The sequence below is a fragment of the Panicum virgatum genome, chromosome 3N, assembly GCF_016808335.1.
Source record: "Panicum virgatum strain AP13 chromosome 3N, P.virgatum_v5, whole genome shotgun sequence".
In the NCBI taxonomy this organism is placed as follows: domain Eukaryota; kingdom Viridiplantae; phylum Streptophyta; class Magnoliopsida; order Poales; family Poaceae; genus Panicum; species Panicum virgatum.
The window spans coordinates 21,983,076-21,995,637 of NC_053147.1; the positions used below are offsets into that span (position 1 = coordinate 21,983,076).

The 12,562-nt window shown below is 46.7% G+C and overlaps 1 protein-coding gene across 4 annotated transcripts; it reads left to right on the forward strand.

Moving 5' to 3' along the window:
• Positions 1-7,085: 7,085 nt before the first annotated feature.
• On the forward strand, positions 7,086-10,719 carry LOC120665082 (myb family transcription factor PHL7-like). 4 transcript variants are annotated; one of them, XM_039944514.1, is made up of 8 exons: positions 7,086-7,171; positions 7,216-7,259; positions 8,518-8,732; positions 9,205-9,281; positions 9,364-9,406; positions 9,515-9,572; positions 9,654-9,723; positions 10,060-10,496. In XM_039944514.1, the coding sequence occupies exons 3-8, from the start codon at positions 8,525-8,527 to the stop codon at positions 10,399-10,401; spliced, it is 798 nt and encodes a 265-aa protein (XP_039800448.1). In that variant the 5' UTR covers positions 7,086-7,171; positions 7,216-7,259; positions 8,518-8,524; the 3' UTR covers positions 10,402-10,496. The 4 variants fall into 4 exon arrangements, with proteins under 4 accessions (XP_039800448.1, XP_039800445.1, XP_039800446.1 ...); XM_039944512.1 differs by having other exon boundaries at positions 7,098-7,171; positions 7,216-7,293; XM_039944513.1 differs by having other exon boundaries at positions 7,110-7,171; positions 7,216-7,288.
• Positions 10,720-12,562: the final 1,843 nt, after the last annotated feature.

Sequence of the window (12,562 nt, forward strand, 5' to 3'; positions counted from 1 at the left end):
CAACGGCTCTATCCGTGTGAGCTGCCTATATATACCCATCCAATGGGTCATTTTGCCACTCTAGACACCAGGCAACATCCAAACACTCATACTATAGTCAAGAGCCACCTTGAGCTTCATCTTTCACATACTTGTTCATTCAATCAATCAAGAAGCAAGATTAAGGACTTGAGTAGAGAGAAGCTTGTGTGCATCCGTTCTTGGTGATCGGTTCTTGCTCAAGTGAAGGCCTTAGCTTGTTACTCTTGGTGATTGGCATCACCTAGGCGATCTTGGTGATCGAGGTGTTTCTCGCGGAGCTTGCCAAGGATTGTGGGAGCCCGGAGAAGAAGATTGTACGTGGCTTGATCTCCACCACGCCGGGATGGTGAACGGAGACTCTTAGTGAGCGCCCTCGTCTCGGTGACTTGGGAGGTGACAAGACTCTTTGTGAGTGTCACAACGTGGATTAGGGGTGTGTGCCAACACATCGATACCACGGGGAAAAATCCGGTCGTCTCTTGTCCACTCTCTTTATTCAAGCATTTTCTTTCATGCAATTTATTCATGTGCTTGACTTAGAGATCATAACTTAGCTCTACCTTGCTAGGCTTTACTTCTCATTTTATCTCTCATAGCTTGTGTAGGTAGCTTAGTTTTTCGGTTGGTGAATTGGTGCCTTACTAGCATTGCATAGGTTAAGGTTGATTAATTGTGTTTTAGAAATTGAAAAAGGCCCAATTCACCCCCCCTCTTGGTCCATCGATCCTTTCACCGGGCTGAGAGGGAATGAAGTTTGAAAGGGGTTAAGGTGTGCCAAAGGGCTCCCAGTGTGTCACATTTGCTGTTCGCGGACGACTCTTTGATTTTGTTCCGTGCGAATGGGGGTGATGCACAGCACCTGCAGGGAATCCTTGATCTTTATGAGGAGTGCTCTGGCCAGATGATAAACAGAGACAAATTGGCTATAATGTTTAGTCCAAATACAAGGAGAAGTGAGCGGGATGTTGTGAAGCAAGAATTGGAAATTGTAAAAGAAACGATGAATGAAAGATATCTGGGGCTTCCGGTTTATGTGGGAAGAAGCAAAACCAAAGTGTTTGCTTACCTGAAGGAACCTATTTGGACTCGTATCCAGGGGTGGAAGGAGAAGATGTTGTCGAGGGCGAGGAAGAAAGCTCTTATAAAGGTCGTGGCTCAAGCTATCCCAACCTTTGCTATGGGTTGCTTTGATATCACAAAGGAGATTTGTGACCAGATTAGTGCGATGATTTGTAAGTATTGGTGGAGTAATCAGGAGAAGGAGAACAAGATGCATTGGGTGAAATGGGAAAAAATAACTGAACCAAAAGGAGAAGGTGGACTGGGTTTCAGAGATATACATGTTTTCAACTTGGCAATGTTAGCAAAGCAAAGTTGGAGGTTTGTGCAGGACCCAAATTCGTTGTGTGCCCAGATTTTGGGAGCCAAATACTTCCCAAATGGCGATGTTCTATCAGCGACCACACGCAACAATATGTCGTACACATGGAGGAGTATTTTAAAAGGTTTGAAAGTGTTGAAAAATGGAATTATATGGCGTGTTGGAGATGGGAGAAGCATCAGGATATGGGAGGATCCCTGGATACCCCGGGAGTGGACCAGGCAACCAATTACCCCCCGAAGGAACAATCTCCTAGGGCGGGTAGATGAGCTTATTGATCAGAGTCGAGGAAATTGGGATGAGCAACTTGTACGGGATACTTTCTGGCCACAGGATGCTGAGCTTATCTTGGCGATTCTAGTTCATGCTGATATGGAAGATGTGGTGGCGTGGCACTATGATAATAGGGGAGTCTTTAGTGTGCTATCAGCTTATAAAGTCCAGAGAGCTTATGACAAGAGATCGTACACAAGGGGTGCAGCTTCTTCATCCAGGGCCAGTAGCAGCGGGGGGAGGAGTTCCCCTGGAAGAAATTGTGGGCGTTGAAGTGTCCAGGGAAAATCAAACATCATCTTTGGAGACTAACCCATAACAGTTTGGCAATCAGAAAAGAGCTGGCTCGTAGAGGTATGGATTTGTATACAAAATGTGTAATGTGCAACAGGCTAGATGAGGATAGGGCACACCTTTTTTTCAAGTGCAAATGGGCAGTGAAAGTTTGGAGGGAGTTGGGTATGGAGCAATATCGCTGTATCTTGGAAGGGAAAATGTCTGCTGCTGAAGCGATGCAATTTATCTTGGGTCTAGATGAAGGTGAGCAAATGATAGTTGTTACCATACTGTGGCTCTGGTGGCTTGAGAGAAATAGAGTCCGTGAAGGGGAGAGGAGGAAATCTGTGGAGGATATGGCCTTTATGTGCAATCAATATGCATCTAAATACCTGAGCATTTGTAAGCAGAATCCGCAGCCAGTGCAGGCGACCAAACACGTGTGGAAACGACCTGTACAAGGCTGGGTAAAGATCAACTCAGATGGTGCTTTTTCCAGTAGGACGGGCGAGGGAGGCTGGGGGGTAATAATAAGAGATGAGAGGGGAGAGGTCATGGAAGCAGCGGACAGAAAATTAACAAGACTTTTAGATGCCTTTTAGTCTGAGGTGGAAGCGTGTTTAGCAGGAGTGATGTTGGCAGAAGAGGTGGGAGCTGAGCGGATAGTTGTGGAAACCGACTCCCTGGTGCTCAAACAAGCTTTGCAAAACTCGACACATCGTCTGGCGTCCATCGGTGGTGTGATCTATGAGATACAAGCTCTGTTAGCTACAAGTTTTAGTTCCTTTGTTATTGAATATGCTCCTAGATCATGTAATAGGGTTGCTCATGCCCTAGCGGCAATTGGTTGTAAGTGTCCTTCGAGTGCTGGCCTCCGGTGGGAGAGCACTCCGACCTTTGTCGAGGACCTCGTGGCCAGCGATCGCGCTGAGTCCGTTCGTTAATGGAAAGTCCTTTTCCACCCAAAAAAAACTTTGAGCCAAATTTACTTTTCCTCCCTGAACCACAAAACCGTCTGTTCAGCCTCCTCAGACTCACAAAACCGTTCACATAACCTCCCTGAGCGGTTTTAGGGTGAGGTGGCAGCGGTTTTTCTATTTTTCTTTTATTTTTTATTTTGACTAAATCTTTGAAAAATCACAGTAAATCACAAAAAAATCATAAAAGGGAAAATCTAATTTTGTTGAACTCCACGTAAGTATATCTACGCATTGAATATATTATATGATATACTTTAGTACAATTTTTTCTGTAGTTTTAGATATATGATTTTCTGTAATTAATTTATAGTTATAGTCTCCATCATCAAATTACGATGAAAATTTTATGGTGGTATAATCATTATATTATTGAGATGTAGTAAAAATTTTATGATTATCGAATCATGTATGACTGAGTTATTGATTTATCTAGGTTTAACTATAGATTGGTCCAGATTTATCTAGATTTATATAGATAAATCTATAGCTCAGTCAAACATGATCTAATAATTATAAAATTTTTACTATAACTCAATCATATAATGATTAGCCCACCACAAAATTTTCATCATAATTTGATGATGGAGACTATAACTATAAATTAATTACAGAAAATCATATATCTAAAACTACAGAAAAAAAATTGTATTAAAATATATCATATAATATATTCAATGCGTAGATCTACTTACGTGGAGTTCAACAAAATTAGATTTTCTCTTTTATGATTTTTTTGGTGATTTACTGTGTTTTTTAAAGATTTAGTCAAAATAAAAAATAAAAGAAAAATAGAAAAACCGCTGCCACCTCACCCTCAAACCGCTCAGGGAGGTTATTTAAACTGTTTTGTGAGTCTGAGGAGGCTGGACGGACGGTTTTGTGGTTCAGGAAGGAAAAGCAAATTTAGCTCAAAATTGAGGGAGGAAAAAAAAGGGACTTTTTTTCTGTATTTTTCCGATGGAGATAGACGAATTGGGGGCCCAACCCACGAGCCACAGCCCGCCTACGGCCTACTAACTGAGCGACCGAGCCGTTGCCCGTGTCGTTGGTGGGCTGCCGCGGCGGCGGACCGCGGGGGGTGGGTCTTGGTCTCTTGGACTCTTGGGTACTCCAGCGTGCTCGGTTGGTTGCACGGCAGGTCACGCCCTGCGGCCCTGGGCCCTGGCTGTGGCGGTCGGCGACGGGGACGTCGCGGTACAGGTCAAGTACCGTTCCGTTGCGACGTGAACGGAGGAGATGCACCGTCGGAACTCCCTCGGGAGTAGTGATACCAGAGTTCACGGGAGGACGGGGATAGACAGGCTCCTTCAAGCTCCCAAGAGAAAAAAGGAATCCGAGGTCTGAGGAGAGCTTGTACCTTGTAGCGTATGGTTGGATGTCTCATTGGCTCTGCCGTTCAGCTAATAACTCCCTGCTCGAACAAACCTGATACAATACAGAATAAAGCCATTCAGACCTTCTCGATCCCATGCTCCATGGAAGAAGAGAAGAGAGCGGACAGCGGAACGGCCTAGCAAATTTGGAACATGACCTTGGTTTCCATGGTGTGACACAGCGCTTATTCCAGCTGCTCTACTCTCAGTTCTGAACTTGGCCTCGTCGCGTGAGTTCTGTGGAGTTCTGTGGAGTTCAGCGCATGCGGGGCAGCCATTCTCGCGGTCTCGCCATCCGTGTGGGCGCCGTCCCTGGAAACCGGGGTGAGTCAGAGTCCGTGTGGGAGGAGAGATGGGCGCAGTAGGTGCAGCAGCTCTCGTGACGCCATCGCGTGAGACTCGATCGGGATGGCATGGGCGACGGCCTTTTTCTTGGGTCGTCGCAGGGCTGCTGCTGACTTGTACAGCTGAGAGATGACAACGACACCCCCCCCCCCCAGCTGCAGCCCCAGGCGCATCGGCCGCGTCCACGTCGCTGGTGCCGCATGTGCTCCTGGGCCGTGCTGTGCAGGTGCTCCCTGCAGCTAGCCCGCTTTGTCGTCCATGGGACGGAGAAGCTAGATAGCCTCTCGCGGTCGCCGTCCCTTCCAAGTCCAAATTCCAAAACAAAAGACGAGCTCGCCGCCACCCACCGTTGCTGTCCGTGCTCCGCCCCCATCGCATGCAACGATTCTCCCCCGCGCCCGCCACGCCGATCCAGGCCCCCTTCGAAAAGACAAAAACGAGGAGTGATCGCCAGCCTCCCTCGCCGATGTTTTTTGGCCTCAGCTTTGCAACGACATAAACAACAAAAGCCGCCAGCCGCCGCCACCGCGGCTCACTTGTTAGATCTCATCTACGTACTAGTTTACTACCCCTCTCCGGTTCGAGCAAGCAACAAGTGATGGATCGGAGCTCGGTTTGTGATCGATCCGCTCGCCTGCTGTTCTCGGCGGATCCGAAGCGCCAAGGCAGCTGGAGCTGGAGCTGGAGCAGTCTGTGTCCCTCCTCTCGGGAACCGGATCCGCTGCAGTTACCTCCCCTGCAGTTGGGTCACTGCCACGTGGACTCTACTCGTGCAGGCTCCACACACAGTGACTCAACTACACGGCGGCCAACTGCAGCGGAGCCTCGTCCCTCCCCTCGCGTATTGTCGCATGCTCCGGCCTAGTAGAGAGAAAACAATGCAACGGGAGAGTGGAGACGGGCATTGCCACAGGATGCGTCCAGCGGCGGGGGCGGCTTTCCACGACGCTTTTCCAACCAATAACGTCGCCGGCCCGACCGGTCGAATCCGCGCCCGGGGCCCCCTCGTCCCGCCGGCCTCCCGCGCTCTCCGCAGGCTCGCCATCCCCGCCGGCCCCTACACCGGCTACACAGAATCCACAGCTGCTCTGCCTCTGCTCTGCACTGACACCTCATCTCTTTCCCTAGGCCCCCCGGCGGCCCCTGTGGCCGTTAACGATGGATGGATCAGTGCTAAACGTGGGCTCTGTTTGGTTTAGTATGTGGCATGAATAGCATAAATTTTGACCAATAATTAGAGATATTAAATAAAGACAGTTTATAAAACTAACTTCACAATCCCTGTGCTACTTCGCGAGACAAATCTAATTATGTCTTTGGCCGCACGATTAGAGGATGGTTACTGTAGCACCACTGTAGCCAATCATCGATTAATTACCGTTATTAGATTCGTCGCGAAAAATTACACTCATCCGTAAAAAATTTTTGTAAATAAACTTCGTTTAGTATATCATGCATAGAAGATTCCGTTTTAGACCAGCTGTGCTGCTAGTATCCAAACCGGGCCGTGGCTACACCTACACGACCACACGAGTCGGCAGCAGGTGTCCTCAGGCTCCCGGTGCACTCGCAATGATTCCACCGGGACGTTTCACCCCCGCCCGGCCCGCCCTCCCTCCTTTGCCGGCGATGATGGCCTGGGCTCCGGCCTCTCCCTCTCCCATTCCCATGACCATGCTTTTCCTTTCCTCCGAGCGAGGCCATGACCATGATTGTCCCGAGATGGCTTGCGTCGCCCCTAATTCTTGTTAGATCTCGCTCGGGCGCCACCGCTTTTTTGCTTTGCTTTGCAGCGCAGGCCGCCGGTAACTTTCATCGGTCGTTTCCAGCGCTCATGACGACGAGGGAGGGCATCTCCTGTTCCCTCCCCCCACACTTGAAAATGCCGTTCGGCCGTTCCCATGCATTTTCCTTTTCCTCGGCGAGTAGCGGCGGTCTAGTCTACCCGCAGGATCTCACGGCACGTCGCGCCGCATCAGCTGCCAAAAAAAATGGAGGACGGGATTGACTTTGACAGGGGTCAATCGGAAAGGAGCACGCGCGGCACCTGCTCTGCACTCTGCTCTGAAAGCCACGCTCTTGCTCTGCCCCGCCTCTGTCCACCTGCTGCCTCTCCAGTCAGTTCTTCCTTCCTCACCGCTGCGGAATGGGTTGGACTCCGCTCCGCTCCCAGGTAGACCCGGTCCGCCGTGCGCTGCGGGCGGAGCCGGCTCCCCCTCCCCTCCTCGCCCCGTCCCGCTCTCTGGGCTCGGTTCGTTTCGCGCGGAACCCGAACCACCACCACCACCACCGGGGCGGACCGGAAGAAGAAGAACCAAAAAAAAAAAAATTCCCCCAAATTCCCAGGCCTCCCTCCTTCCCTCCCCTCGCCCCCGCGTCGCTTTCGCCGGACACCACCACCTGCCGCTTTCCCCCCTCGCGCGCCTCCACCTCCCCCGCCCCGCCCATCTCCTCCGCCCCTTTTTGACCCCGATTGGGAATCCGCATCCGGCCCTGCGGCGGCACTCAATTCCCCTGGCTTGCCCCCCGCCAGCACGCCCCCCGGCGCGCGCCCGGCGCCCTGATCCCGCGGAACCGGCGAGGAAGCCCGGCTCCCTCCCGGGACCGCCGGTGCGTCCGTCCCCCCGTCCCCTCGCTCGGTCAGGTTCGCCGCTTGGTTTTCCGTTCGGGGTGGAATGGTTTGCTGCTGAATCCGGTGTGGCCTCCGGCCGTCGCGAGCTGCTCGCGGCGCCGAGGGTGCTATGCTTCGCTAGTGTTTGTGAGATTGGTGGATTGCTTTTCCTTTTTAGCTATAGCTTTGGTGAATTGTTATGTGGTGGTGGGGTAGGGGTTAATTTTGGTCTGAATTAGTGTGAGGCTCGGCGTGTGTTAGTCTTTGGACTGGGTATGGAGTAGTGAGGATCGTTTGGGTGGTGGTTGCCATGAACCTTCTCCGGTGAGCTTGATTCTACGGGAACGGTTACGAATGCGACTCTTCTTACATTTCTCTACTTGCTGTAGTTTTGTATTGCGTGTTGTTGCGGAGTCGAGGCTTTTTCGTGAATTTCGGTAAAAAAGGGTGGATTGGCGGTATGTGTTTGCTTAGGATCTGTGATCACGCTCCGATCCACTTCAATTTCTACTGTGATTGTGCTCTGGTGCCCCTGTTGTGTTTGTTGTACAAACATTTAGCGATTATAATTTGTTTGAAACCCACAGCTTGGATGGGCTCAAGGCCTCCTGCCCTGTGTGGGTGTTCAAGACTTCTATGGTCATTTTGGGGCCATCAAAAGTAATTCTGGCCTTGTAGCCATCTGGCAGTTCTCAAGTATTCTGTTTTATTTCAAAAAAAAAAGTTCTCAAGTATTCTGTTACTAGTTCTATTTCTGTCCAAGTCATAATTTCAGTTGCCAGTTGCCACACACGTCTTTACTGGTCCATTGACACCAAGCTGCAGAAGCTAACTCCTGCTAAAATTTAGTCTGCCTGCCATTTGGAGCTCAGTTGTTAGGCTGTCTTGGATTCTTTGTAGTCTTTTTTCCTGGGTGGTTTAAAAATGTTTGTTTCATTTCTATGATTGCAGTTATTTTAATATAGCAGTAACTCTTAGGATTGAAACATGTTGATTTGATTTCGAATTATAATGCTCAGATGTGTTGATGTTGCTCTTCCCATTCACTTGTACAAAAAAAAAGAGTATTTTAGCTGTGCTAAGGGCAATTATACAGTGAAATTATGTAAGACTTACAGTTGCTTTTCTGACATTTTAGCATCAACTTGATATGTTCGATGAGATATAAACGCTGGGAATTTTAATATAGCTTAGTATCCTAGTTTCTCCCTCTATACTTGGCCTTATGTGAATGACATCTCATTTTAATTGTTGCAGTGTTCACATGATGTATCATGCTAAGAATTTTTCTGTGCCCTTTGCTCCGCAGAGGGCTCAGAATAATGAGCATGCAAGTAATATTGGAGCTATTGGTGGAACCAACATAAGCAACCCTGCTAATCCTGTAGGAAGTGGGAAACAACGTCTAAGATGGACTTCAGATCTCCATAATCGCTTTGTGGATGCCATCGCCCAGCTTGGTGGACCAGATAGTGGGTGTTCTATTCTCTGTTGAGTATTAGACATTGTAGTTGGTGTTAATGCATTGCATAAACTGCCATCTGCACAAATGTTCTGTACTGATGGTTTAAAAATCAAGGAGTATATTAATTGATCGCATTGCACATGTCATATATGCGTAGCAAACTGGACATTTAACTAAATCGACCGTGCCAATGTTTAGGATCAGATTGCTGCACGCTTTTCAAAACTCATGCGAACTTGTTATTTAGACCCTCTGTAATTGTGTCTGCCATGTTATTAAATCCAATCACATTGGAAAATGTTTGTGCCTTGAGAACTGTGGTCCTTGTCAAATGGGGAAACAGCTTTGAGTATTGCATGTGCAGTCTATCTGACTCTATTAGTCTGGATAAGCTAGCAGGTTATCACGAGAGTACTTGATGTTTTTGGGATTGCAACTGCAAGTACTCTGTATCTGAGACTCTTATCATATTTATTCAGGAGCTACACCTAAAGGGGTGCTCACTGTGATGGGTGTGCCAGGGATCACAATTTATCATGTAAAGAGCCATTTGCAGGTGAAGAATTTCCATTGAAGGAAACAGATTTCAAAATGATTCGTTGCAACTAATACTTTCTCTTTCCTTGGTGCTTGTGTAGAAGTATCGCCTTGCAAAGTATATACCAGAATCTCCTGCTGAAGGTGAATATATTTCTTTGCTTCAATTTTTTCTGCAGCCCGTTCCCCTTCCCTAATATCAAACGCAAGTAAACAGCTATTCGTTTTATGCTATGATGGAATATTATTTAGGTTCCAAGGACGAAAAAAAGGATTCAAGTGATTCCCTCTCTAACACGGATTCTGCACCGTAAGTTATCTTTTTACCCATCGTGTGTGCCAAGTTTTTATGAATTATGCAGTTGACCAAATATTCTTACATGTGTTTTAGAGGATTACAAATCAATGAAGCATTAAAGATGCAAATGGAGGTTCAGAAGCGGCTACATGAGCAGCTCGAGGTCTGTTATTGAAAGATGTTGGCAAATTTATATCATACAGTTTGTTTTAATGTTTTCAGTTTACCCACCAATCCTACTTTGCTAGGGATGACTTCTACAAGCTGATGTTTTGGTCCATTCTTACTATTCACTTATTCTCTGTCAAGTTATACCTTAGCGTGTTTCCTTCTCAAGGCTGTGCTGTTTAGTCGGGAACTGCTTCTTATTGATAATTATTCCATTTTGGCTTATTTTTTGTAGTTTGTGAGTTTTTTTTTAGCTTCAAGATCAATCTAAATTTTCCTTGAGAAGTCTCTTTTCAGTTTGATGAAATTCATTGTACTTTATTTTTTTCAGGTTCAAAGGCAATTGCAGCTGAGAATTGAAGCTCAAGGCAGGTACTTGCAAATGATCATAGAGGAGCAACAAAAGCTTGGGGGATCATTCAAAGCTTCAGAGGATCAGAAGCTTTCACATTCACCTCCAAGCTTAGATGAGTACCCTGAGAGCACGCAGCCTTCTCCCAAGAAACCAAGGATAGATGCGTTGTCACCGGATTCAGAGCGCGATACGACTCAAGCAGAATTCGAATCCCATCTGATTGGTCCATGGGATCAAGAAATCTGCGGGAAAAATCTATGCGGCGTTGCATTCCCAGCGGAGGAGTTCAAAGCAGACCCTGGTATGAGCAAATCATAAAGCAAAGCCTTCCTTGACGGGCATTCGTCATAGTTGACCTCTCCACTAGATGATCTCATTCGCATGTGAATATATATCATCTTAACAACAGAATGTTGTTCGGATCTTCTGGATCCGCACCTGATCCTTGCAGCCATGGCCAGTTGTTGTCACGGTAGTATTCATCATACAACTCTTGTAATTATGAGGATGGTGTTACAAAGTTTCTAGCCAGCATTTCCTTAGCCCTGAGTTGAACCATGTAGCAAGAAAGAGCACATGTTTACACGCAATACATTTGCTGTGAAGAGGGCGTGCCCCTGGAGCTACCTGAAGCTATGTGATGGTGATGTGTGTTGGAATCGTTTCTAGTATCACTGTTAGATGGTCTTAATAGCACTTCCTAGGGTCTGAGTTTAACTCCCCGTGGGAGCAAATTTTAGCCTGGGTTAAAAAAAAATTCTCTCGCTTGCCACCATGCAAAAGCATAAAGGAAGATACCAGCCCGTAATCACTCAGATAATGGCGCCCTTAGCCCCTGTACAAGGGTGGGGTGGTGGTTCTAGAATTTTCTCAGTCGCGTGGGAGATCTTGTTCCATGCTTGGCTTTCTTCCCTACAGGTTGAGTTTTTTTTTTTAAATATCACTGTTACGTATTGACTTCGTTTCATGTATACAAGATGCAGCCAGCAAACACTTCAAGAGGTCAGTCATCTGTAGGCCTGACTGCCTGAGCAACTCTGCATTCCACTGGACTGGATAGTTGGGTTTTTTCTTACTGTTACCGGTGCAGGTTTCGGTGGCACGGAATACTGAATATGTTAGGTCCTACACAAGATTTCAGTTGTAGTGCTACCCAGAATCAAAAGAACTTGTTTGAGAGAGAATCCCAAGGAGTTGCAGAACAAAAGCAAAGGATATATTCTACCTTGACATTTTGCAAAGGAGCACTCAAATAGTTTGCGCGTCGGTACATGTCGCAAGCGGCAATTGGCAAACAAAACTCGTTTATTTTGCTGAAACGTTTCGCTTTCTCATGTCAGTAAAATACTTTCAGACAAGCATTGATGCTGCACACTAAGGGACTACTTGATTGGGGGATTTGGATCCAGATTTATAATTTAGTTCGGATTTGAGTTAAATCTCAAAATTCATTCTCTTTTTCTTTCACAAGACCAAGCGGATCTCATCCTGCAGAAGACCCCTTGTCCAGACTCCCTAAGCAATATACGCACGTCGCGTAGGGCTTAGCTAGGCAAGAGTCAGGAAAACATCGCAGTGGTGGTCCACTGGCTCCGGCTCCTCTGGAGAAGAAAAAAAAAACGTTGCACCAGCTTTGATACAAATATCCGATAGGTCAGCAGTGCATAACCTAGCATGTTTAGCTTATACGCTCGTTTAATAGATAGAGGTGCTACTTGTATAAATGTGACGTATGGTATGCAAATGCATATAAAATAATCGTGCGAGTAACATTATTAACAATTCCTTAGAAGAGAAGCATTTTCCCGCTAGTTATTATAGAACTAGTAGCTGCCAAGATGCACGAACAGCACCGGTTCGTGGATTGTAAAACAATGATTTAAACGTGTTTACTTGAAATTTTTTAGAACTTACTATGTTTTTTAACACCCCCTCCATAGGGAAAATCCTTGTGATAAGATGACTACTATCAGTTGGAACTGATGTAATGCTAGCCAAGCCTAAATCTTGATTTGAATTCGGTGAAAATGCATTTCGTAACATGAACGCGTAAAGAACTGGTATCTAGTTATTTACGTTGTTCTTTCAAAAGAACAAGGCTAGCTATTGATTGGCAACAACACATATTTTGGTGTGTGTGTGTGTGTGCGCGCGCGCGCGCGCACATTGTGCCCGCACTCTGGCCTTGAGCACAGTTGTTGTTTTAGTCCGAAAAGACACCTGGACTGGAGTGAGTTGCCGCCCACACAGTTCTTGACGAGAATAGGTGGGTCTCTTGAATGTTAGAGAATGGAAACCGCCACAAAGATAAGCTAGCAAAGTGTAAAACAATCGCGCGCTATGTACTTGATCCTGTTACTAGTTTGTTTTCTTGCTACACACTTAAGTATAAGTTATATCTAAATACATATAAAAACTATATACGACTTGTAATTTGGAACGTTATGCAAGTAAAGCATTTTAGTTAGACCAGTAACTG